The 27,766-nt window shown below is 37.1% G+C and overlaps 1 protein-coding gene across 4 annotated transcripts in view; it reads left to right on the top strand.

Moving 5' to 3' along the window:
- Nucleotides 1–27,766, top strand: part of RALGPS2 (Ral GEF with PH domain and SH3 binding motif 2) — a 163,372-nt gene that overhangs the window by 37,604 nt on the left and 98,002 nt on the right. For all 4 annotated transcript variants that reach the window (XM_045811292.2, XM_045811289.2, XM_045811290.2 and 1 more), the window contains exons 2-4: nt 6,736–6,881; nt 12,154–12,258; nt 13,482–13,532. In XM_045811292.2, the coding sequence (XP_045667248.1) occupies nt 6,825–6,881; nt 12,154–12,258; nt 13,482–13,532 (213 nt within the window). In that variant the 5' untranslated portion in view covers nt 6,736–6,824. The remainder of the gene's footprint in view (nt 1–6,735; nt 6,882–12,153; nt 12,259–13,481; nt 13,533–27,766) is intronic.

Here is a 27,766-nt window from a genome sequence, read left to right as displayed (position 1 = left end):
AAAAGGGGAAATAGTTTTCCTTTTTTTGCATAAAAATAGAATAATTATTTTAAAAAGTAGTTATGGAAGTCAGTTTTGAACTTTTATACACTAGGACAGTCATCCAAATATATCTGTCATAGTAACAATCATGATTAAGATAATTATTTCTACTTTGAGACAAATTATTTTTTCATGTATTACATTTTTAATTGCTTGCTGTATGGACTAATTTTGCAGTAACTTCCTTGTCGTCTTTGCCTTCTCTTGAATGAGAATTTAGCTGGGTATGGAATTCTAGGTTGACAGTTATTTTCTCTTAGCACCTTGAAGATACTTTTCTTCTGTGTGCATTAATTTTATTGAGAAGCTTTCCATATAATTTTGTTCCTATGGAAGTAAAGTGCCTTATTCCACTTGCTTTTGAAACAAATATTCTCCAGTTTAGAGTGATGTATATAGAATATGACTCTCTTTATTTTTCTTGCTCAAGGCTTGTGATTCCTGAATATGAAGAGTTTGTGTCTTTCACATGTTCTGGCAACTTCTCAGCCTTTATCTCTTTAAGTACTGCCTTTCATTATCTCTCTTCCTCCAGAACTCCTCTTACACTGTGTTAGACCCTATTATTCTATTTTTCGTTTCTCTTGATCTCTACACATTTTAAGTATCCACAACTCTGTACAGAATTTTTGCATAATTTACTTTTTCTCTTCTACTTCACAAATTCTCTTCAGTTGTGTTTAATCTGGTGCTTAATTCTCCAATGACTATATTTTTCTTTCTTTATTTTTTTAATATTTTTTGTCCAGTTTTCTAACAAATGTTTGTCTTGCATTCTTTTTTTTTTTTTTAAGATTTTATTTATTTATTCGACAGAGATAGAGACAGCCAGCGAGAGAGGGAACACAAGCAGGAGGAGTGGGAGAGGAAGAAGCAGGCTCATAGCAGAGGAGCCTGATGTGGGGCTCGATCCCATAACGCCAGGATCACGCCCTGAGCCAAAGGCAGACGCTTAACCGCTGTGCCACCCAGGCGCCCCTCTTTTTTTTTTTTTTTAGGACTATTTAATTATTTGCCAGAGAAAGAGAAAGAGAGAGGACAAGCAGGGAGAGTGGCAGGCAGAGGGAGAAGCAGGCTCCCTGCTGAGCAAGGAGCCTGATGCAGGACTTGGTCCCAGGACCCTGGGATCATGACCTGAGGCACAGGCAGGCACTTAACCAACTGAGCCACTCAGGCGTCCCTGCCTTGCATTCTTCATAACATCTCATTGTGTTTTCAGTTTCTTCTTTTAAGGCTGCTGATTTTAATCTCTTCTGTTTTATAGCCTTTACCAGGTAAGTTTTCATCTGAAGTTCTCAAAAAGTAATCCTAATAATTGTTGTGTTTCCCACTTTTACTTGTAGTCTGTTGTTTACTTATAGAGTTGGTAAATTTTTATTTTCAGCTTGCTGGTGGGGCTTTATTTGTGGGAATCCCATATTGCCTTTTTGTTCCCTCCATCTGCTTGGGTTCCAGGAGTCTCTGGCTTGTGAACATAATTTTGTGGATTTCTTGTCTTAAGGGTCTTCAACCATGCTGATAGTATAAATTCACATTCTGTATCTGCTGGAGTATGTTGAGGATTACAGATTTTCATTTTGTAGACAAATTTGTGGTCATTCTCCTCTAGCTTTAATGTTAAGTTCAGGCCAAGACAGATAAGGTTCCTTATCTTATTTCAGTATTCATTCCTCCCTCCCTGTCCCCTCCCCCCCTCCCCCCTTCCTGCCTTCCTTTTTTTTTTTTTTTTTTTTTTTAAAGATTTTATTTGTTTGACAGAGAGAGACACAGCGAGAGAGGGAACACAAGCAGAGGGAGAGGGAGAAGCAGGCTTCCGGCTGAGCAGGGAGCTGTCGCGGGGCTCCAAAGTCAGACGCTTAAGGACTGAGCCACCCAGGCGCGCCTCTTTTCTCTTTTCTTTTCTTTTCTTTTCTTTTCTTTTCTTTTCTTTTCTTTCTTTTCTTTTTCTTTTTCTTTTTCTTTTTCTTTTTCTTTCTCTTTCTCTTTCTCTTTCTCTTTCTCTTTCTCTTTCTTTTTCTTTTTCTTTTTCTTTTTCTTTTTCTTTTCTCATCTTACATTGCTGGAGTAGACCATCAGTCTGTCTGGCTTTATTCTAGGTAAGGGTGGGGTAGGAAGGAGAGTGTGTGTCTCAATTCTGTTTTCATTTCTTGGTTGCCTTTTCTGTCCAACTGCTATCAAAATTTAACCTACGATTCCTAAATTTCTTTTGTAGTGCAAGGATTTTTTTTAAAAAAAAAGACTTTATTTATTTGAGAGAGAGAGAGCTCACAAGCAGGGGGAGGGGCAGAGGAAAAGGGAGAAGCAGACTCCCTGTGAATAGGGAGCCCCGGGGGTGGGCTCTGAGACCCTGATCTGAGCGGATGATCCCAGGACCCTGAGACCATGACCTGAGCCGATGGCAGACAGTTTACCAACTGAGCCACCCAGGCGCCCAAGATTTTTATATTTATCAGCCGTATTGCTGGAAGTAGAAATCCTCATCATATTCTTTTAAATGTGTGTAGTATTGTATGTATTGATTATTTGATTGCCATTCACCCTATACTTTAATTGGGCATTTATATAATGTCCTGTGAACGACTGCTTTATTCAGTCATTCACTCTTTTAACAAATACTTATTAACTAGTTAATTGAGGTCAAGTATTGTGTTCATGTGCCTGAATGAAAAGATAAAAAATAATGGTTTTTCTGTCGTGTTTTGTTTTAAATATGGGTCTTTAATATCAAGGAATTATAAATGCATTAGAGAGAAACATAAATAAATCAATGCAAAAAGATGGCATGAGAATTTTGAAAAAGAACAGTCGAAGCACAGAGGCAGGAGGCTAGTGCTCTCTCTCCCGGAGGCGTTGGGGGACTCATACAACCCTGGGCATACATCAGAACCTTTTTCTTTTTAATTTCTTTTGTAATAACCTGAACTTTTTAAGGGTGGTAAATAGCAAAGATAATCTTGCTTAGTGTCACACTAGAAATGGTTTTAAGAGGGAACCATGTTTTTAGTAAACTTTTGCTAGAATAGCTCAATATCAGTTATGTCAAAAACAAAATCTTTTTTCTTTGTTACTCAAGAGCATTTTGATGGCTTTAATTATTGAAACAAAGTACTGGGGAATTGGGACTAAGTTCTAATTTTCTTAGATTAAAAAAAATAAAGAAGGCAGTGGAAGTTCAGCTGTCTCAAATGCTGAGAGTGAGCTTGCCTTAATGCTTAATACAGGCTGTTTGAATCTTTTTTTTTTGGAGAGAGAGAGTGAGCGTGCAAACATGTGGCGGCGAGGGGAAGCAGAGGGAGAGGGCGCAGCAGACACCCTCCTGAACAAGGAACCCATGCGATGCGGGACTTGGTCCCAGGACCCTGAGATCATGACCTGGGCCAAAGGCAGCCGCTTAACTGACTGAGCCACCCCGGTGCCCCCAGGCTATTTAAATCTTTGGCCCTTCCAGGAGTGTCATGTAAAATATGTCTTTAATACTTACTTAAAAATAAATGTTAAAGGAGAACAAGCTTTGTAATAAGTTTTAAATATTGAACTGCAATTAATGGTGTTTTAATTTTACCCTATTTTTTCTCATGAAAGTTATAATAATATTAAGAAGGTGTAGTTTCTATTGTTGAACCTGTTGCATCTGTTTTCATCTTTCTTATAGTTGTCCATTTGAATTTCTTAATGTGGTTGTATATAAGGGCATTAAAATTGTTCTCACTATTGTACGTAGTGCTTGACTGAACAGCTGTATCTATATAGTTTTTTCTGTTTCTCCAGAGTTCTTGTAAGATGAACTTCTAGGACTGAGATTTTAAGCCAAAGTGTTATCATGTCAATTCTGTATTGTCTGAATGTTTCCAAAGAAATTGCTGTAATTAATTGCATTTCACTACCATTTCCCTTATGGTTGCTTAACTCTTTTAGAGTATGTTTTATAAAACTATTAAATTTCTTAAGCATAATATTCCTAATGATGATAGCATAACTTATTTTAGAAAAGAAAACGTAACTGCTACTATGAAATGAGATTAATTAGCGAGAAGTTGACACTTTGACTTTAATCTTTTGTTCATTTGGTTAAAAAGTACTGGTTTCTGGTGTGAAGGTGAGGCTGAATATGCCTGCAATTTAATAATCTAGTTCAGTGACCTCAAGCAAGGAACTAAATCTACATACACGTTTCAGATTTCCTGTTTGGGGAGTATATTGGTTGGAGAGAAGCAATATCCTTGTTTTGGACTTTGATTGCTTAGAAAGAAACAGTATGCATGTTTTAGGATTTAAACCCTGAAGAGGTTAACTGTTTTTAGAAGTTTCAAAAGAGAACAAGTAGAAAATAATTAAGAAAAGAGCTGTTGTGATGTTGGTAATTATGAATGATTGTGCCATTCATAGCACTAGAGAAAACACGTATTTGTCTTGTTTAATTTGAACTTTCCTATGTGGAAAGCACAGAAAGGTCCTGAAATACATACTAAAAAAAGAAACCCATTTTTGTCTCTAAGGACTTAGTGGTTTTATGGTATCCTGTGAGGTTTTGTTGTAGTTTGGCAGTATTAAATACTGTTGCCATGTAGTACATTTATAAATAGTTTCGAATAAGATTTTCTTTAAGGCATGCTTTGCTGGTTTTTTTTTTTTTTTACATGTAATGAATTTTAATGTAACCTTAATATTTATGGAATATTTGAGTGGCATTTTAATTAAAACCAGGCAGAGAAAATTTGATTCTTTACTTATAGTTTAAAATGTGTAATGTCTTATAGTTTAAGAATGTGTAATTTTTATTCCTGGTCTGTTTTATCTCATTTTCAGTAAATAATAGTAAAAAAAAAATTATGTATTTGAAGAGTAGATTAGGAATATATTTCCTTTAACAGTTTAATTAAAATCTTTTTCTTAACACTAGGGGGCACTCTTGACTTATGGATTCATATCTAAATGAATATGCATAGACGAATGAAATGAAATTATTTGAAAACATGTCATTGCTAACTGAGTGTTGACTTCAGAGAGAATTTGGATTATCAAGCTCATTTTATATAGCAGTGTAAATATAAGTTGATCCTTAATAATGTCATAAGGATAATGAAGCGTATAAAATGAAATGCTGTAGATTAGAGGAAATTAAAGTATTTCAGTGCTCTGTTCACTTTTGCGTTGATTTTCTAAATGGGTTCTAAATGGTTTTTAAAACCCATTATTTCTAATATCTTTCTCATTAAAAAAAAGTGTAGCACCATGTTTTGCTCTTAGCAGTTACTTAGAGTGTATCTGAAGAAATGAAGATTAATTTAAGATGTGACTAAAGGCTGCTATCATTAGTAATAATTTTTAAGCATTTGAAAACCAGCAAAATATTTTGCTACATTCAGAAAACATTTTAGGCATTTTCATTCACTGTATTTGCAATTAGGATTTTGGAGACACCCACCAATATGTATTTTGCCAGAGGTGTATTAAGGTTTTTGTCTTCTTTAATTCGAAGATTCTGTGGAATTTAAGGTTTGTGTGGATTAAGTAGACAAAATCTGCATGGTCATAATTGTGCCTTCGCCACGTGTCAGCACTGTTTTATGGGCTTTGTATATGTTCATCTCTCCTCACTACAACTCTGTGAGGTAGGTACTTACTGTACCTTTAATGGATAAGGAAACAGCCTAGAGAAGTTAACAATTTGCTGGGTTCAAACTTAGGCAGTCTTGTTCTGGAGTCTGCTTCTTAATCACTGTCCTGTACTGCTTCTCCAGAGAGAGGAGACTGAGCATCAAGAGAATTATTATTGCCATTTCAGACTCAGTTTATCATTTCTCTTAGGAAAAAGGGTTCTTGAAATTAGAGGTTGGAAAGGGGCCCTGAGTCCCTTTGCTCCTGTCATTTTACAGGAAGGAAGAAATTCCATCCTAGAAAGGTGAAGTTACCAACATAGTGCTGTACAACAAGTTATTTGTGGAAAGGGGTGGGCAACACAAGTAAATATTCTGACTTACAGTATCATGGAAAGAAATGTGGTGTTGAAGTAATATTTGTCTAGAATTTCAGATGTTTTGAATGTTAGTCTTGGCTCTTCATTTACCAGCAGAGGCTCTGTTTCCTTGTGTTATGTGAGCATAATAAATGTCCTCCTTAATTTAGTCTTATTGACAGTTTTGAAGATCAGTGAGAGATAATGAGTGAAGATAGTCAATAAACTTTAAAGCCCTACACAAAAAAACATACTGTGGTCTCTGTATGACACGTTCCACAGTATTTTATTTTCAGTTATTTGTGGTATCTTTGTAAACCAGTTTATCAGCAATGGTAAACTTACTCAGTATTGTTGCTTTATAGATGTCAGATCTCTACAAGATTTCTTGAGTTATGACAGTTGTTACTTTGCCATGTGTTGTTTTAAACTTTTTATTTATTTAAAATTTTAAAAATTTTCTGAATTTTTCTCACAATAAGTGAAAAATTATACTTAGGCTTTACTGATGAGGACCATAGCAGTAACGTGTTTTGAGCATTGCCCATTTGGTGTTTCTGACCATTTGAAAAGAGCATACAGGATTGTCCTTAAGCTGGATTTGGTAACTTGGCTGAAATAAACAGAGTTCAGTGAAGTTGAAGTGTTTTATTTCTTGGCATGGGGATAGGCATGGATTTGTTTTCTCAAACTCCCACTAAGACATAGATTTAAATTTTTCTGTTTATTTTTCACAGGAATAATAATGTATTTGTGGCCTTGGACATGAAGCCGTCAGTCTTCTGTTGCTGTTAACATAGCGTCAAGGACTGATGTTGTGGGAAGCATGGACCTAATGAACGGGCAGGCAAGCAATGTTAATATTGCTGCTACTGCTTCCGAGGTAAGACATTTGAGAAGGTTAGCTGTAGAGTTTCTTACCTGACATCCTAATTTTTCAAGCGTTATGGTCGGTCACAGATTTAAATCAAAACCTGAGAAGAAGAGCTACAAATTTTTTAGTTTTAAAAAACTTTTAATTGTGCCATTGACGTGTTTACTGTACATCTTAGAAACAGTTAACTCTTGTCCACTTAAGAGACTTGACAAATAATTACTTAAAACTTTTTCATGAGTTTAGTTTTAAAGGATACATAGAATATCTTTTTAGGGTATTTTTACATTACATGAACCTTGAGGACAATAGTACAAGTGAGAATAAAAGATTCTTTGATTTAGAATCATATAATTTTGACACTATCTAGATCCCTTGATTCCAGGCCTGTGGAAAGAGTCAAAAACCGTTAGGCTGAGATGTTGGAAGGGATGTGGTTCAAAGTGTAAAGATGGAGGTGAAGACTGAGCTGGATGCCATCTCTCCAGTTAATGTGCTGTGATTTTATTTGTGCTTTATATTTTTTCTTTTTCCTTTGTCTTTAAATCCAGGGTACTTGCCTGCTTTCCTTAATAACTTTAGCATCTAGCTCCTATATTTCTCCTTTATTTTTCTCTTACTGTAGAGGATGAGAATAATGTCTATGACCTTTTATTTCCTTGGCCACAGAGTTCATTAATAACTTCAACTCCATTTTGCTCCAGCCAGTTACTTAGGCCTTGCAATCAATGAAAAGAGTCTCAGTCTGTGGTTTTGATGATTCTTCTTTTGCTGCTGATTTCTATATTTCTATCTCTAGCTCTGGCTTCCCTCATAGATTTTTATTATTTCTGATGGACCAAACATTGTATGTATAATATGAACAAAATCACGTTACTCATTACTATTCCGCTGTGTAACCTGTAAAGAAAATAATGCAACCCCTTTCTCTGATTTCTGTTGGTAGCATCACCATGTCCCATCACTGTCTATCTCAGCACTGTTTCCCTCGCCATCGGAGTCAGTCCTTAGATTCCCCTGTGCGCACCACAGCCATTTTCTCATCACAGCAGGGAGAGTGCACCAGCGGAACAGAAGCTACAGTCTTCTGTCATGTCGTCATGGAAGCGACAGCCCATTCTCTCTGCCATGTTCTGTTGGCTAGAAACCAATCCCAGTCCTGCCCACACTCAGGTGGAGGGAATCACACAAGGATGTGAGTGCCAGGAGACGGAGACCGTCAGTAGGAAGCTGTCTGAGAGCCTGTCCGGCACACCTCGTCTCTAGGATCTGATCTTTTTCTCCGTATTTCTACCAGCACCATCTGAGTTTGGTCATTATTTCTTGTTTACACTATTGCAGCAGGCTTTTAGTTTGATTTTGCACTTCCATTTTCTGCTGGTTTGGGTCCATTTGAGTAACTCAATTTTAATATTCTTAAAATACAGCTCTTAAGCTTTATTGTATCCCCAAATTGTCCGTGGTTCGCCATTGGCTACTAATGAAATGCAAATGGCTCTAAACCTTTTATTCAAGACTTTGTCGTCAAAGTGACTCTAAATTTTCTTTTTAAAAATTTAACTCTCACTAATTATTGACTTGAAATTTCATTCTAATGAAAGAATACTACATCTTGCTGATGTTTGTATAAACCATTGTTTTCTCCTACTTTTGTTACAATTTTGTCTGTATCAGTTTTTCTACATGGAATTTCTCTTCCCACTCCAGTGTGTCCCTCCCTCTCTGCACAAAAAAAGACATTTTGGCTGTCTTTCAAACCTATTTCAAATGCTATACTTTCAGCAAAGTCTTTTCCTGATCCCCTACACAGATAGCTTTCCTATTTTGAAACTATCAGTTTAAAAAAAAAAACACTTTTAAAATAATTTTTTCCATAAATTTATACATCGCTTTTTTTCCTCCTTGAGACAGGTATTATATTACATGTTTGTATATATGTTTATATTATATGTATGTTTACTTGATATTTTTATAACCATATTTTTAATATGTTAAATGTATGTGTGTGTGCATATGTGTGTGTGTGTGTGTATTTATAACTACATATCCTGAAACATTTGATCTAGTATTACAGGAAACAGTATATAATTATTTGTTAAATAAAATAGATCATTTTACTTGTGTAAAAACATCTGTTCACTTTCCTAAGAAAGTGAATGAATTAACATCAGGCCTCAGAGTACTATAATTTAGTATTTGGTAAGTGGAAAAAGGCTATCTTTTAAATTGTTCTACACTGTGGCAAGAAAGTAAAATTAAAAATACATATTTTTCACCTTCTCTTAAAATACAGATCTATTAACATATCAAAAGCAAGTGTCCCATGAATCTGATAAGCTTACAAAATGGATAAAATACTTGATCTGGGCAATTGACTTCCCTGTCTTAGTACCTTTATATTTAACCTGTACTAGAAGCTCCTGAGAGCAGAAGAGTTGCAGTGAATTTTTTTTTCAGATATTTGGAAGTGTCTGGTTTTTAGTCTTGTCTTGAATAAAGAATTACTATTCCCTTAGTGGATATTATGCTTAAGTACTGTGTAGCTTATCAGTACCAACTTATTTATTGGTATTGGGGAAGCAGATAGAAGCGTCTTGCTCGTAATTTCTTAAGCCTCTCCTTATGGCTTGTAAGAAGGAAAAAAGGAAAGTGATTATTTGTTGATAAGTAATAAAATTGCCATTATGATTTGCTAATTTGTCTTGAATGAGTTAAAAACTTGGAGAAAGTTATGTTTAAAATTAATGTCTTTACTTGACAGAATGTATTTAGTTATTCGGTCAGTATCTGATGTCTGTTTGAATGTTTAACATTATGAATAAATTTCTAAATTAGTCTCAGGATATAAAATAATATTGTTGACATAAGCTAGTCATAATTACAGAGAATAAACACATGAAATAAAATACTGTGTATAAAATCTGATTACGGGACTTCGGGTTTCTGCTCAGATATGTAAAGAGGTTGGAATTCATCACTCCTGTCTTCATAATATGAAAAAAACTGAACAAACTGAAAATCAGTAACTCTTCTTAGCTCTGTCAGAAAATCGATGTCACAGAGCAAACTGACAGTGATGACCCAAAAACTGGAGAGAGAGGCAAGTAAAGAATTAGTTTACCAGGAGCAGAAATCACTGAAGCCAGAAATGGGTAGCAGAACTTAAGCTATAGGTGAGAAATTGCTGGAGGCTATGTGTGGACTATCTTGAAGTTAAAAACTCTTGGGGGCCCAATCTTAGGTTCCCCCAACCCCCACTTTTGTGTTTTACCTCTAGAAGCTCTACCATCTTCTCACAGTGAAGGTCAGAGAAAAATCCCTTCCTATTTCTAGCAGGGGGAGAGGAAGATAACCATTTGGAAATGTGCCCAGTGCATTCTGTACTCCCCCCGACCTCAATGGAAACTGCTTTACCAGAGCCTAACCTACTTGGAGGATGAGAAATACCCAAGTCCAGCCCCCTCCAGCCTTTCTTCCTCACTTTCTAGGGGATTGGCAGTGGCTGTGGGGTACTGAGAAGTATTTGAGGTCACAGCCCAAGAGCACAGGCTCACTAAAAGACCTGACTGTAGGACTTACAGAACACTTCTCCCTCCATACTTCACCACCACATCAGCAGGGCCCCTGTATAATAATGAAGGCGTATAGCTGAAAGAACGCAAGGCACAGGTTCTAAGAAGGAGTTTCTAGAGAAACCCAAAGAAAGACACTAGAGGAAATTGAAGATTCAGACACCTCAAGTACAACAAAGAGTAAACACAGCATAATTCCTACTTATAAAGAAGCATATATCCTTACACTAAAGGCCTATTTACCTCAGTTCCTATTACCCAACGCATTATGTCTGGTTTTCAGCAAATTACAAGGCCTGCTAAAAGGTAAAAAAAATACATAGTCTGGAGAGACAAAGCAGGTAACAGACAGAGCCAGAGTCAGATATGGCAAAGATTTTGGAATTATCAGACTGGGAATTAAAATAACCGTGGTTAATAATGCTAAGGGCTCCAATGGAAAGAATGAGCAACTTGTAAGAACAGATGGGTAATGTAAGCAGGAATATTGAAATTCCAAGAATCAAAAGAAAATAATCGAAATCAAAAACACTGTCACAAAAATGAAGAATGACTTTGATCAGCTCACCAGGAGACTGGTGGCCAGTAGTCAGCTGACAAAAGAATTCGTGAGCTTGAAGATCCATCAATAGAAACATCCCAAACCGAAATGCAGAGACAAAATGGAGTGAAAAAAAAAAATGGAATAGAATATCGAAGGACTGGGACAATGACAGAAAGTGTGGCATAGACGTAATGGAACTACCAGAAGGAGAAAAGAAAGGGGCAGAAGAAATATTTGAAATATAATAATGGTTGAGAAACTTCCCAAATTAATGACAGATCCTTTCCTTTGAAATGATTTTGATGTTTAGCTGCTAATGAAAGTGAAAGAAAACATAAAAATGAGGCATAATGACAAGTGCTCAGAACTGATGTTATCACAGCTGGTAGGCTCACATGTGTATTATACGTTGGTAACTGAAACTTCGGTTAATTTCTTGTGCATTAACTGTAGCTTAATCTCCTGCCTGCATTGAATAGAGCATGATCTAAATGTTCTCAGAGCGATGGTGCTCTGGTTTTAGCCAACTGAGGCAGAATAAATTTTTTTCTCATGGTGCAGATGTGAAAATAGAACAGAAACAAGATTTTCAGAGCCAAAGCCACCTTTTGTTCTACATGAAGTAACAACAAATTCAAACTTGAAATAGTAAGCTTAAAGCAAAACAACCGCTTAAATGTATATTATAATAGGAAGAATAGTATCAGTTGTACTATCACAGATGGACATCGCTTAACAAATATGGTTGGATTATTTAATGAAGTTCTGAATATTTCTTATGGTTTAAGTTATGAGAACAATTTGTCTTTTCTTTAAAAACATTAGTTTATAAATTATAAGTAGCGGTATTCTAAGTTCCCTTTACCTCATTTGAGAATCAGCAAACTTGTTAAAATCTTTAACTTCTATCAGAAATGGTAGGATGTCAGGACGAGGAAACTGACGGACAAGAAAATGACTCAGGAACCTAGAAGTAGGTTAGATTTTCAGTTGCCTCACCCGTAGCCAGCGCTCCTCCAGCTCAGCAGCACGTTGTCCCCAGTTTTTCTGCAGCGTTTGTTGACCCACTGTTTTCACTTTCCTCAGTGTTTAATGCCAGTCGACTTTCTATGACATCAACTGTGAGACAGTATTAAAACGGCTGCATTTTCTTTCAATTTAACAGAAAAGTAGCAGTTCCGAATCATTAAGTGACAAAGGGTCCGAACTGAAGAAGAGCTTTGATGCTGTAGTATTTGATGTTCTTAAGGTTACACCAGAAGAATATGCGGTAAGCTTCCCACCCCCCCTTCCTCCAGCGTTTGCACATAACTTACACATTGATGCTATTGAGCCAAGGTGCAGAAGGAGGTGGTTAAAAAAAACTGGATGTGGGAATTGACGGAGCGAGTGGCACAGCCGCGGAGCAAGCAGAGGGATGAAGTGGGGAAGGGAGGAAGAGCTGGGGAGAGGTTCAGAGCAGCTTTCCTACCTAACACCTTCTACGTAGCAAATCAGAAGTAAGTACTTACCACTTGAACGTAACATCACATCGTGTGTCAACTCTACTCCAAACAAACAAATGAAAAACACCACATTAGGGAGAAAAATGTGAGGACTTCACTTTATGGTAATTGCTTTTGCCCCCTACCTGTACCACCTCTCCAAGCCAACCAACTGTGTTTTATTATATAAGAAGTATTTTTACATTTTTGTAAATTAAAAACCGGAAAAGTGAAATTTAAAGGCATTATTGCAATATCCTGAAAGATACCTAGAAAAACTTATTTCTTAACTGATATAAATGTTTGCTTAAGTTCTCTTTCTCCTTTAACTTGTTAACAGCGTATATTGAGTTCCTGTTGTTGAACCACTCTCGCATTCCAGGAGTAAACTGTGTTCAGTCACAGCATATTATTCTTTGGTATATTATTGGGTCTTGTTTTACAGCTGTAGCCTTAAGAGAGGCTGAGATAGGTCCACAGCTATGTGCAGTCCCTACAAGACCAGTGCCCTGACCCCTGAGCTGTGGAGCCAACCCATGTGCAGTCCTTAGACATGAGTTGCCACTAGTATAAGTGTTGTTGATTTTTATAAATGGGGAAGAAAACTTTTTTATTAACATCAGATTTTATATTTCTATTTGAGGAAATATGATTTAACAATCACCATAATACTGCTCCATGAACCAGTAGATCTGATTTTTGGTTTTGATTTTGATTTAATGTATGACTATGTCCAAATTTTAAAAATTATTTTTGTTTTGTTTTATAACTTTACCTCATTTATTTCATAAGAAAGTATGAATAGGCATAAGATAATTTGAAATAATCATTTAATAAGGGTATAAGAGCAAATTTTCATTTTCTGTAATCCCTGGTAAAATTGCTAGTTTTTCTAGTAAAAATTTGAGTATTCAGTGTATTTTAGTATAGAATATAATTTTAATTTAGAATGTATGTCATGTCGTAGAATTCCCAAGGAGACATTGTCATTTTTTACCTTTTATTTCAGGGTCAGATAACGTTAATGGATGTTCCAGTATTTAAAGCCATTCAACCAGATGTGAGTAGTTTTAAGAACTTTCCTTTTAAATATACAGAATGGTCATTAACAGTATCCCAAATCAAGAACTTTTAGAAATGTCAGGTTCATATTAATGTATAAATGTTTAAAGCTTCTGATGTGACTGTCCATATAATATTCAGGCCTCACAAACTCACGTAGCAGTCGTAGATAAACATCACTGAGTCATAGGTAGGCTTGTTTGAATCATTTTGGTTGATTAGGCTTCAGCACTCTTCTGAGGGGTGAACAGGCTAAGGCTGAATGATTTACCCAAGGCTTGGAAGCTTTTTCGTAGCACAGTGGGAATAAGAAACTGGGTTTCGCAACTCACTCCAGCAGTTTTTTCCCTTACATCTTTATTTATGACTTTATAATATGACAGTTAACATTTTGGAGAGAAGAGGGAAGATACGGAAGGCATGTTTTACTTATTACGCCTCTACCTACCGGAAGCCATTTATTACACTGTGTGTGTGTGTGTGTGTGTGTGTGTGTGTGTGTGTGTGAACCTGAGTGTGGTAGTGTCTATTTTACTGATGAGAAAACAGAATGACAGTTGTCTTTGTTGCACAGCTAAGTGTGGGAATTGGTTTCAGACTAAAAACTGATGCTTTTTCCACTCTTACCAAGTAAGAATATAAGTATGATTTTGTACCCCAAAACTAAGTAAGTGGTGGGGCACCTGGATGGTTTAGTTGGTTAAGCATCCGGCTCTTGGTTTCAGCTCAGGTCATGATCTCAGGGTCATGAGATCGAGCCCTGCCTTGGGCTCCGCGCTCAGCGTAGAGTGTGCTTGAGATTCTCTCTCTCCCTCCCGCCCCCTCCTCCGCCCCTCTGCCCACTCGCACACACAAAGCAGACATACTCTCTCTCTATAATAAAATTTTTAAAGAAATATATTGGTATCGATAATACCAATATTCAGTACCATAAGGTATTTTTTTTAGTTCTTTTAACAAAATATAGTATATTTGTTGTATATACAAGTATGCAGTGGCCCTGAACACTGTAATTATTATAAGGAGTCTTAGCTGGTATAGACAGTATTAGTCTTGTGACTTTCAAGTAAGTTACTTAATGTCTTAGTATCTCAAGTTTGTCACTTAAAAAATGAAGGGGTGGGCCCAAATGATCTCTGAGTCCCTTCATTTCCACAGTTCTGTCTTTTCTTAACATTCACTCCATACCATGATGATTCTCTCAGTAGAACTATTAGACTAGTGATAGAAGCAATGTATTCTACACATGAAGCAGAAAAAGAAAATGGCTTTTGTTTGTAAATGACAAAAACTGGGCTCCTGGGTGGCTCAGTTTGTTAAGGGTGGGCCTTCAGCTCAGGTCATGATCCCAGGGTCCTTGAATGGAGCCCCACATCGGGCTGTCTGCTCCGTGGGGGAGTCTGAGGCTTCCTCTCCCTCTGCCCCTCCCCTGTGTGTGTGCGCGTGCGCGAATGCTTGCACATGCTCAAGCGTGCGCATTCACGCTCTCTCAAAATCTTAAAAAAAATAAATGACAAAAACTGAAATATTAATTTCTTCACATCCCTGGACAAAACAAACTAAATTCTTCACAAAAATTATATTTTCTTTACCCTGAAATTCAGTCACCTTATCCTTTGATATATTTTTTCCTTTTGAATAAATGGCAATGGCCGTATTGCTATTTCCTATGAGATTAGTGCTATCCAAGGGAAATACAGTGTAAGCCTCTTATGTAACTTTACATTTCCTAGTAGCCACATTATGAAGTAAAATGAAACATGAAATTAATTGTAATAATTTTAGTTTGAAATTAATTTTAATAATTTTAGTTAACCTACAACATCTAAAATATTACTTCAGCTTTTAATCAGTATAAAATTATTGAGGTAGTCCAAATTATTTTCTTCTCTACTAAGACTTCAAAATGCAGTGTGTATTATACAGTTACGACACATCTTTATTTAGAGTAGCCACATTTTAGGTGCTCAATAGCCATTTGTGACTAGGAGCTCTGGACATTGAAGTTCTAGATCATGATTATTGAAGACTTAGAATTCAAGTCAGTATGGAAATTTTTATCTTCCTGGGACATCTAACACTACTTTGTGAAATTTGGAAGTAAACCTTAAAATTCCTTTGGCCCCACTCCCTTATCTAACTTAATACCAATCGCATTGATTTTTTTTTTTTAACATCCTAATTATCTTATCTATCCCATCTCTCTCTATCCCAACACCCCAATTCAGGATACCGTTTTATCTCAACTGTGTACCCTCTCACTGATCTACCTGCATCCGCTGGCCCTTCTAAACTCCTCTCTAGCACCCATGGTAATGTTTTCAAACATCTAAATCTGCTCATATGATCCCTCTTCTTAAAACACTTCAGTGGCTTTCTGTTGCTCAGAGGATAAAGACAAGCTATCCTAATGTGGTCTACAAATCTCCTCTTAGTTTCTGGTCTAGCTACACTGGCCTTTTAGTCCCTGTCACCACCAAGCCTGTGTACATCCTAATTAACTCCTATTCATCCTCCAATTCTCAGATCAAGTTTGACTTTCTCCGGTCAGCTTTTCTTACCTTCCTGCAGGTTCTGCTAGCACTCTCTGCTTCTTCACTGGGCTTGTCAGTTGCAAGTTTACATTGATGTTTTGTGATTGAGCAAGTATTTGCCGAGTGTCTGTTACATGCCAGGCACCATGTAGTAGCTGGAGTACAGCAGCGAACAGACTAACATTCCTGCCCTGGTGGATCTTACCTTTGAGTAAGGTGAGCTAGACATTGTGTCATGAAAACCATAAAGCAGCCAGAAGAGAGCAGACTGTGAGGGCGGTGGGAGTTTCGATTGCAGCTGGGGTGGGTTCAGGAAGCCATCCCTGGGAAAGGGCCATCTGAGCGAAGACCTGAAGGAAGTGAGAGAGCAAATCATGGGTGTTTGGGGGAAGAATGTTCCAGGCAGAGGATAGCCAGGGCGAAGGCCAGTGAGCTATAGTGAGGGAGGGAGGTAGAGTGAGGGCTAGATGTCATCCAGGGCCTTGTAGATCATTACTCTGAAAAAGATGGGAAGCTCTTAGTGGATTTCAAGGAGAGGAGTGGCAGTTTCTGACTGAGATTTTAAGTAGCTCTTAAGTCACTTCTGACTGCGGACTTGGGGGTGGGGGCTGGTACCAGGGACTGAATCAGGTGTGAGAGACAGTGTGGCTCGGTCAGGATGGGCGTGGAAGAGGTGGTTAGAAGTTGTCAGACACTGTACAGGAGGAGTCAAGGATGATGCCAGGGTTTTTGGTTTGACACCAGAAGGATGTAGTTGATACTCTCTTGATGGAAAGTTATTATTATTGTGTTCACAACTCCTGGGGCTGCCATTTGTATAGAATATTATGTGCAATACTGCCCTGTAGAGAAAGGCCAGAGCAGCAGATGTGGAGGAAAAAACAGGAGTTTGGGTTTGGACATGTTTGGGTTTTCATGTTTGCTAGAATGCTGAGTTAGGTAATATGTAACTATAGTATTTGTCCAGGTTTCAAATGTATTTTGAGAGAGGTCACTGGGGAGATATTTCAGGTGTGGGTGAAGTTACCAAGAAAGTGAATACAGATGGGGAGAAGGTGCTAGTTAGTGTGTAGGTGGAACTAGCAAAAGAGATGGAAAAGCAACAACAAAAGGAGGAAAGTCAGGTTATTAGCTCAGAATTCAATGAGCCACTTGAAGGAAGTATTTTTAAGAAGGAAGGAGTGATGAGGTGTAAAGTGTTACTAATCATGTACTTATTTGATTAATTGCTTGCTGCTTCCACTAGGTTTTAAGCTACATGAGGGCGGAGACTGATAATTTTGCTTCTTTTATTTTATCTGTCTGGCATGTAGTGGGGTTCAGTAGTTAGAATGAGAAAATGAATGTAGTGTTGAGTAAATATTTGTTCAGTGAGAGAATGTTTTCAAAAATTGAAGGAGTATCGCTATTAGAAGATGTGATGTAGCACAAAAATATTCTTGTTACGTGTTAGTCTCGTATAATCATCAAGATTACTTGAAATCTGGCAGTATAAACAGAATTTTGTCATCTGGCAGAAAAATGTTTTCTAATTTATTATGAATTGAGATATTCAAGACCTACCATAAGGCATAAAGGCTAATAAGATGAACCCCTGTGGACCCACCTAACCAGTACTGTTGAAGCCACCATGCATTTTCCCATGTTCACCCTCTGCCCTCATCCCACCAAGGTGGCCACTATCCAGTATTGATCTGTATCATTCCTGTGCATTGAGCTATATTTCTTTAAGTGTTGGTATCTCTTAGCAATATATATATGCTATTGCAGGTTTAGATTTTTTATGTAAATAGCATCCTGTTGTTTAGTCGTCTTTAGCTTGCTTTTTATGTTGGGCATTGCTGAGCAGCACTGATGGTAATCTGGGCACTCCAGTGCTTTAATTACTGAGCTGTGGAGCATGACTGTCTTTGAGTTTATTAAAGACTGCCAGTTTTCTGAAATGTTTGTACAGATGTTGTTTATCATGTCAAAACTCTTCCTGTTGACATATTAAAAGATTAAGCCATGATGTCAGTCTAATGTGTTAGTCTTACTAGCATAAATGGTGTTTACCTCGTTATGTAGTTATTAGCTTCACTAAAGAATGAATTCTTTTGTTAAATCAAAATTTAACCTCACATATGATGAAAAGCGAGTGATTATCCCTGAATCTAATAAATTTATCTTGATGTTTTTGCCCCTCATGTCAATGTTCACGTCTCTCTCTATAACTTTATGTAAAACTTCTTAAAAAATGTATATGTACTTTATAAGATTTTAAAAGCTCTTTAGTTATTCACTAAAACTATTACTCAAAACTCACTATTAACATGTATATATCCATATGTAACTTTATTTCAGGTGGTAATTCAAGTTTTCTAAAATAAAATCTGTACGAAATTTGAACTTGAAAGAATATGGATTCTGAATCCAGCCATATGGTTTGGTGATTCCGTGCAGGTTGATGATCACCCCAGTCTCTCGATTTTCTATAATAGAGGCAATTTTTAAGTCACCTGGAACTTACAAAAATACACATCTCTCATTAATTCAGTTCCCTAAGTAGACCCTGTAATTCCTACCAGTTTGTGGAATTCTGTGTTCCCAAGTCTTTGTGTTAAGTAGAATTTAGCCAAACTGGTTCTGCCTAAACTTGTTCTTAACTTGTAGGAAGAAAGGGGAACCGTGTGAAGTGCAGCCATTTTCTCAGGGTCAGGCCGCTTACCTACAACGTCACAAGGCGCTCAGAGTGGCTGGGGGTGGGGGAATTCCAAGCCTTTTATTTCACCGCAGAAACCATCTCCCTTATCTTGGAAGTGGCACAAACATTTTTTATGGTGCAGGGACTGTCGTTAGTCATCAGTAGAATACTGGCTAAATAAAGTCACATCTTTAAGAGCAGATCTGAATCAAACAAATGCCAAGTCTGGTTTTTCGCCAGCCCCGTCTCACACTTGACGTTACCTCAGATTGAAAGAAGACAAAAGCAGATTTTGGTACTTTGTTTCTTAGTTTTTTTGTTTTGTGGTCAGAAGAATGGAAAACATGCTTACCAATGAAAAGAATTTAATGTTACAGGAAAGTTCATCAGTGATATAAAAAAACTATTTAGTAGGAATATAACTATATAGAAAAAAGGTGTGCTGCAGTCTCATTTTTAAAGGTTCCCTGTCTGCGTGATGTGCACCATCTGTCCGTTATTACCATTCAGAACCCTTGGAGCCATACTTCTCTCATCTCTCTCCATCCTATTTCCCCGTTCTCCTAATGGTTTTACTTCCTCAGTAACTTTTCTCTCCTTCCCGTCTCTGTCAACTCTGAACGATATTTATTAAAAGAGTACCGTGTTTTTATAAGGCTGCAGCTCACTGGCTCTAGAAGTGTGAGCAAATCCTTAGTGTCTGTGCACGATTATTGGGCCTGAGACAGATCTCAGCGTAGCTGCTCATCTCTGTAGCGACGGATCCCTCTCCATCTGAACACTTTGCTCTCATGTTCCCACGGCTGGTGCTACCGAAACCCTAAGACTCTTCACTTCCCCACTGGTCCAAGCAGCATGGCCAAATTGGAAGCTGCTGCGGATGGTGATCCCTCTCACACGAAAGCCGGCTTTTCGCTCTTCTGTCCCTCTCAGTAAGCAGCCAACTCGTAGTGGTGGGGAGAGCGCACAATGAAACGGTTGCCGAAGCGGCCGGTATAGTGATCACAAAGAAGGAAAACGGTAGCAGTTTTATCATTCATATTCAACCACTGTTAATGTGTCCTTACAGCTCTTACTTCCCTGGGGCTGCTTACCTCCCCCCCCCTTTTGTTTAAACCAGTTTGGGGCACAAATTGCCATGGATTTTGCTGCCTCTTACTTTTTTCTTTTTTAATCAGTGTCTAAAATTCACAGCTCTGAATGGGTGCTCAAAAATTTTTAATTACTGGGGCGCCTGGGTGGCTCGGTCGTTAAGCGTCTGCCTTCGGCTCAGGGCGTGATCCCGGCGTTATGGGATCGAGCCCCGCATCGGGCTCCCTGCTCCACTGGGACCCTGCTTCTTCCTCTCCCACTCCCCCTGCTTGTGTTCCCTCTCTCGCTGGCTGTCTCTCTCTCTCAAATAAATAAATAAAATCTTTAAAAAAAATGTTTTTAATTACTTAATTTCACTTATTTTAAAATTTATTTTAAAGTCCTTTGAATCCAAAAAGAGAATTTTTAGTGGCAAAACATAAAAGCAGGGAGCCAGAAGACTTGTAGTTCTTTTCAGCTTTGCCATTTATAGATTGTGCCATTAATAGAATCTGTTTCATATCTTTGGCCTTTTTAAAAAATTACCGAATCTATGAAGTAAAGGATTTTGGACTATTGGGTCTTTAAAATACCTTCTAGGTCTTCAGAAATTCCTGGAAGTAGGATTATTTTTATTGGTGACTTCAGAGTAGGAGTAGTAGTTAAGGGTAGTTCTCAGTCAGTAATAAATATAATTTTGATCAAAACTGCAGCAGTCTTAAGGAGGTGATAAGGGTTGAGTGGTGGTCATGAGTCATGCTCTTATAGATTGGGGGGTGTTACCCTCTCACTAGAACATAAATTCCACAAGGGCAGAAAGTTTTGTCTGAAAGCACATGTGTCCCTGATGTGTCTCTAGCGCCTAGAATAATACCTGCTCAGTATTTGAGTTTGGTAAGTGGCCGTTCCAAAGCTTGATGCTGTATGGCCTACAGGCACTTCATCTCCCATTGTTTATCATGTTTGGGATCATTTCCGCAGAAGTCTGTTACTAGTCCAAGAATGTGACTCTTATAAAATAGCGTTCTTTCTAGGGAAACAGGAGTTTTGGGTTTTTTCCCCACCCACAAGTAAGAACATTTTCAGGTTTTTTCCCTAGTATGAATTATTTAATACTTAGTATTAAATAGTATTAAATAGTACTTAGTAAGGGCAGATTAAGGATTCTGTACATTCACTAATTTCTAGTGTGAATTTTCTGGTACTTAGTTGAATCTCAGCTCTTGTTAAGGTGTTTCCATATTTCTTATACATACGGATTTTCTTGGTGTGATTTCTCTTTTCATCTTGAAGGTTTGTTTTCTTTTAGAATGCTCTTGGCATATTTATAGGGCTTCCCTCTGGTGTGAGTTCTTTCATGTTGAGGAAGCAATGACTGTTCTGAAGGTGTATTACATTCATGGGTTTTTGGGTTTTGTCTATTATGAATTCTCTCATGTTCTATAAAGCTTATATTTCTTCTGATGACATTGCCATGTTTATTACATCAGTGGGGTTTCTCTTCAGAATGAGTATTATATTACTCAACACAGGATGTGTTACGACAAAGTTTACTTGCAGTCAGATTTTCTTTCTAATCGCAATTCTCTGGTGCTTTTGATAATTCTTAAAGGGTGAACTGTGCTTGAAATCTGTACTGTAGTCATTACACTGGATAATGTTTGCCTCTCTTGGGAGGTTCTCAAGTGTTCATAAAGTATCTGACTCTGACTGAAGGTCCCTCTCATGTATGACATTCAAAGAAGAAAGTTTCGCACTTTATTATAAGTTCTAGTAAGTCAGGTCAGTAAGTCATTTAGATTGTATCAATAAACAGACACTATATACAAAGGACAGATAAGGCCCTCGGGTGTAACCGGAATACACTAGAGATTGAGGAAGAATGCTGGTGAAATGAGGAAAAGTTCATAATAGGTAATTCTGACTCTTACTTAAACATTTCTGAAACACTTAAAATTGAGATATTTCTGACAGTATGTCAAAGACCTTACTGTATGCTAACAGTTTTGTGTATGCAGAGACTAGAATCGTGGCAATATCCAAAGTTCCAAAATCAGGAATACCATAATTCTGTGTTTGTTTTAATGAAAATTATCATTTGCATTAGAATTAAAATGTAAATAATTCATGAATATGGTGAGAGATTTGAAGAAAACAAAGAAGACATGAAAGTCTTGGAATTTTCTGTTAGAAGCAAGGAGCAAACTGTTTTGTATGTTGTATCATTGCTGCTTATCACATGAATTTCCTTAATATGTAGTAAGGTTAGACTTAGAATAAAACCAGAGAAGTAAAGAGGAACATTGTTGAGTAGGAGAGTAGGAGTATCATGGCGTCAGTGGCAGCAGCAGATAGCTCCTGCCTTCATCTCTGCTCTCTTTCTAGGGGCAGCTTTAATGTGTCGGGAGCAGGGTGGAGGGGGAACAGAGGATGTGAATACATGAGAAAAGAGAAGTGATATTTTTGATTTAAGATACCACAGTTTTATAGTTTCAAAACTTCATTCTATTGATTAAAAATACAGGAATCATAATGAGCACATCATCTGTAGCTGAGACTTCTTTCTAATACATAGGCTGAACGCTAATGGAGATACTATATCCCTTTAAAGCTTTGCATTTTTTGAGCGTAAGAGTACCTTGGCAATAATTATCTTCTTCTGTGTGTCAGCTATATTTCAGTTATATATAAAAAAAACAAACAAACCTGTCTTCTTCTTGTGAGGATGCCCCCCACCCACAGTCTTTTATAGATTCCATCACTTTTTCTTTTCTTCTCTCAATCTCTGTCTACATGCTGGTCTATATTGGCCTTTTCTCTTCTTCTATCTTTAGGTATCCCTACAACATCACCCTTAGAGCAGTCCTTTTAAGAGTGTTGGAACCTACAAGATGAAATTTAGAGCAAGAATTTGACTTTACAGAACAAACCTACAAGAGACATAAGAGAAGCTGTGGCTCCTGTGAAATTCAGTAAATCTTTCATAGGGTAGGTGGTTATCAGTTGTGGTGTTTGCTCCCCACGTGCTTCCGAAATAAAGTCAGTGGAAAATCGGGCTGCACAGTTTCATGGCTCAGAATGAGCCCATGAATATTCTTTCAGATGTACTTTCAATGACCATTTAAAAATTGCCTTTATATCTGTGAGTTGCTGTTAGATTTCTTTTTATTGCCAGATTTTAGAATTGTAAATTTAATCCATTTGAACAAGTTTTAAGAGGTGTCAAGGCTATTGTACTTCATTAAGCCTTTGCTAAAATAGAGGCTTACTTACATAGTGTACTTAACTTAAATCAGTCCTATTCTTAAATCAGACTCTTAAAAGACATCTTTTGAGTCACTAAGCTTACTTTCTGGTGTTCATGGGAGATGTTTTAGTATAGAATAACCCTTGACTAGGCTGATACGCTGTCAAATGCGAGATATCACTGGTGGGAGAATTTATTTCTCAGATTGTTTATAGTGTTTCTTGGAGGAAGATCCTGGAGTCTGAGACAAAAAGAGACAGAGACAAAGGGAAAAGCAATTTTCTTTTTTCTCATGGAGAAGGTCAGTGGCTGTTGAGAGGTGTAGAGGTGGGGCAGGGTAAAATTCCTTTAAGGCTAGCTAATATAAATGCTTGTCAGGGTTTAAGAAGAAAGTAGTGAATTGAGTTCCTGGAGTCCCAGTGCATTTCAGCTCCATAAGTCATTAAATGGATTTTTATTATTGTTGTTTAACTTTTTATTTTGAGGTAATTACAGATTCACTGGAACTTGCAAAAAATAGTACAGATTATAGATTTTGATTATATATATGAATCTATATATACTATAGATTCATAGGAAGTTGCAAAAATACTGCAGAGAGGTCCCACTTACCCTTCACCCAGTTTCCCCTAGAAGCTACATCTTATATAAGTATGGTACAGTAGCAAAACCAGGGAATGGACATTTGTATAACACGTGCCTGTATAGTTCTGAAACATTTTTTTCTGTGTGTAGTTTTGCTAACTATCACCTCAGTCAAGATACAGAATTATTGCAGTACCACAGAGATCTCTCTCCCTTGTGTTAGTTAGCCCTCTGTAGTGAACCACTCCCCACCATCCTTAACTCCTAGAACCACGAATCTGTTGTCCATCATTATAGTTTCTTGTTGTATTAGATGTGCGAGTAATGTAGCATCGTCTGAAAGGGGAAATGTTCTGTGAAGCAGAAGCTACTGTCTTAACAGGTTTTAAAAAAAAAAAAAACCTGCTTGTGTCTTCACATTTTCTAATTACACATTTCTTTAAAATGGAGGGCTCCAGTGGAATTTTCATCCATTTGCTTCCAACTAACGTGACCGTAAGATTCATTCATCCCCACCTCCTTTCTGTCAGCTTCCAAGAGACTTTTGTTAAAGGGACAAACCATTTTTCCATTAAGTTAATGACGTTGAAATATTCTAAGAATTAGATGAATTTTTTATCCAAATTTTTATCAATTTTTATCATTTTTTATTTGAGAAGTCAGAAAAGCATTTGGAAGTTTTTAGTGTAAAAAAAAAAGCCATATGGGGCGCCTGGGTGGCACAGCGGTTAAGCGTCTGCCTTCGGCTCAGGGCGTGATCCCGGCGTTACGGGATCGAGCCCCACATCAGGCTCCTCCGCTATGAGCCTGCTTCTTCCTCTCCCACTCCCCCTGCCTGTGTTCCCTCTCTCGCTGGCTGTCTCTATCTCTGTTGAATAAATAAATAAAATCTTAAAAAAAAAAAAAAAAAGCCATAATTCACTGGTAATTTTATCTGGGTTCCTTGTTTATCATAATTTATAATAATGATGAAGATAGGTTCAAAGGAGTTGATATATATAAAGCACTTAGACTAGTGCCTGGCCCACAGTAATCTTTGTTAGTGTTAACTCTTACTGCTACTGTTAAAACAGCTGTTCTCAGGCTGAGAAGGCCTTTTAAAGCATAAAACCAGAAGATTAAATCACACAAAAGAGGACAGTGGAAGTATGTGCTCCTTTAAACAAAGAAAAACCAGCCCCCAATGCAGATAAAGAAGATTGGGAAGGGGTTTTCATAGAGTTTCTCTCCGTGGTGGGTTTATAGTTGATTCATGGCCCCACCCTCCCTTTTCTCCCCTTTTAACAAACATAATTATTCTTACAGTTGGGGAAATTAAAGCACTGATAATGTGGGAAGAGGATAAATACACCCATATTCAGTAAGACTTTGAGGACAGTGACACTTGGTAGTAGTAGTATAAATGACTCAGTATTTCAGGAGGGCAGTTTGACGGGTATCAAAGCCTTGAAAAGGTTCATCCTCTTTGACCTAGTGATTTTGCTTCTAGAACTGTATGTTTAGGAAATGTTCAGAAATGTCAGAAAAGGTGCAAGAATATTCATTAGTTAGAGCGTAGGCTTCTAACAGGAAGTGATTCACTTCATATGTAAAGCTTCATTATTAAGTTTGAACCCCATCAAATGGCTACATTGAGTAGTTTGATAAGTATAACATCAATTTGACACAGACACTTTGATCATGGCATTAATATAAATTTGGAAATGAAATTAATTGGTTAAAGACAATTTCAGTATTTATTGATTTAATTCTAGAAATTTGTCCTGAAATATGCCATCTTTATATAGTTACGAATATATATTAATACAGTTATATTTATATTTTTAGAACAAAAATATTTTCTAGAAGTTGGATGTTTTTAATATAGTTATCATGTCATTTTTACATTCATGTAATGTCTGTCACTATTTTCTGTCTGTACAGGGAGGTAATGTGAAATGAATATGTAAGCTCAGTAACAGTTATTATTATTTTTTTTACTGTGGCATTGCCTCTGTTGTTTTATAAATTTTCCTTCAGTAATTTCAGATCTGAAGGTTGTAATCTAGCTTTAGGTTTTAAAAGAGTTAGTAATTGATATCTTCAGAGCATTTACTGCTCGTCCACCGTGTTGAAGCAGTAGTTGCTGTTTTCTTCCCTCAGTAGTCTCCATTCAATTACTCAAGCCAGTAAAAGGAATATGAGTACCTCTGGATACCTCATTCTTAGCTTGCACCGTGTGGATCCAGGTTTTGACCAAGTCCTGCCTGCCTCTAAAATATCTTGAATCTACCACTTTTTTCAAATACTCACTGACAGCACCCCAGTCAAGGGAACAGTACCTGTGTTTTTGGAGTATTTTATCATCATAATAACTGTTCCCTTTGTCTTCTACATAGTCCTTTTCTTTTTGTTTCTATTTTTAAATTTTATGGAAGATAGGCATACATCACATTTAAGAAGTCACATATTTCCACCAACCCCACCCTTGGGTCGCACAACCATCCAGTGTCTTAGCTATTCCTCTTTGGAGGAATTTATGTCCGGTTTTCAAATAATGTATCTAAATGCCTATCGTTTATAATTTTTTAAAATTTTAGATATGGTTTATTGATTCTCTATACTGTAGAAGATGATTTCATGCTCTTATATTTTTTCTTCCCCTGACATTTACACAATTCACTTCCTTCTTTCTCGTATGTAGTTATGTCATAATTTTGACATGAATAAGTAGTCGTGGCTCAACTATTCTTTATAGTCAAGCCATGATTACTTACTTAAATTTTTTTTGTTTTCCTTGAGCTACGGGTCACTAATTTTTCTGCCAGTGGTGAATATAGTGAATGCCTTCTCCGTGTGTTCAAACTCTTAGATATTGCTTCATCTTTGAGAGGCACCCCTCTTGGAATTTCTGTCCTCTTGCTAGTTAATATCTGAGCTGTTGTTCTTAAGCCGTGCTCACAGTTGTGTCCCAGGATGTCCCTTTACTGTTAATCTGGGTATTCATAGTATTTTCTTTCTGTGTTGGTTACTCAGTTTCCTGGATCCCGTGTCTTCCTTTTTCTTAACCTGCTGGTTTGTTTGGAGGAACCACATGCTCTGCTGGCTGTCTGAGAACAGGTGCATAGAAGACAAATTCTCTGAGGCTTTCATGTCTGAAAATCTCTGCAGTATATTTTCATACTTAATTCATATTTTTGTTGGACCCAGAATTCTAGGATTTTGAAGACATTGTTTCAGTTGTCTTTGACTTTCGGTGTTACTTTTGAGGTATCGATGCCTTTGATCTCTTTTTTCTGCCTGTGATCTATTTTTATTTTGTTTTGTTTTTGAATCTTACAGGTTTATAATCTGTTAGTCTCTGTGCTCTATACTTTTTGATACTAGGCCTTGATTTTGAGGGATTTTTAAATTTACTCCATTATAAAGGGCACGAGACGGGTCCTTCCTTGTCCTTGAAGTTCTTAGGGGCGTTAAAAAAATTTTTTTTGCTAAGTTGTTTTTCTCTGTTCTCCCTTAAAATTTATGTTTTTATGCAGAAATGGACTCTTACGGACTCTAATTAATATAATATTTGACTCCTATTTTGAGTTTATTTTTTAAAAGATTTTATCACCTTTATCTCACAACTCCTAAGTTGGTTTTTAAAATCTCCCTTACTATGTTTTTCGTTTCCAAAAGCTCTGTTTTGTTCTCTAAATACATCCTCCTGTTTTTGCCTAATGGGAGCAATATCCTCATCTATCTGAGAGTAATAATTGTATGATTTTTTTTTCTTTTCTCAGTGCTTTTGGTTTTGTTTGTTTCCTGCCCTAACTCAATTTCCTCAGATTAGATAGATTTCCTCAGATAGATTGTCTCTTTCTGGTGGTGGTGATTGCATTATAGCAGGGTTCTTAACCTGTTTTGAACCTTGGGTCCCTGTGGCACCTAAACAAAGCCTGCGGAGCTGAACCCCTCTTTAAAATCAAAGGAAATGAATTCTATTAAAATACACTTACCAACGTATTTTTGTAACTGTCACTTAGCAATATTTATGTGCTTCTTTATTAACACATTAAGATCCAGAGATGATGAGCTCGTAATTTCAAACTAGTGATGACTATAAATGATATTTTTGGTCTATCTACCAA

The sequence above is a fragment of the Ursus americanus genome, chromosome 2, assembly GCF_024610735.1.
Source record: "Ursus americanus isolate L20-20 chromosome 2, mUrsAme1.1.p, whole genome shotgun sequence".
In the NCBI taxonomy this organism is placed as follows: Eukaryota; Metazoa; Chordata; class Mammalia; order Carnivora; family Ursidae; genus Ursus; species Ursus americanus.
This window is presented reverse-complemented; position numbering and strand designations above follow the sequence as displayed.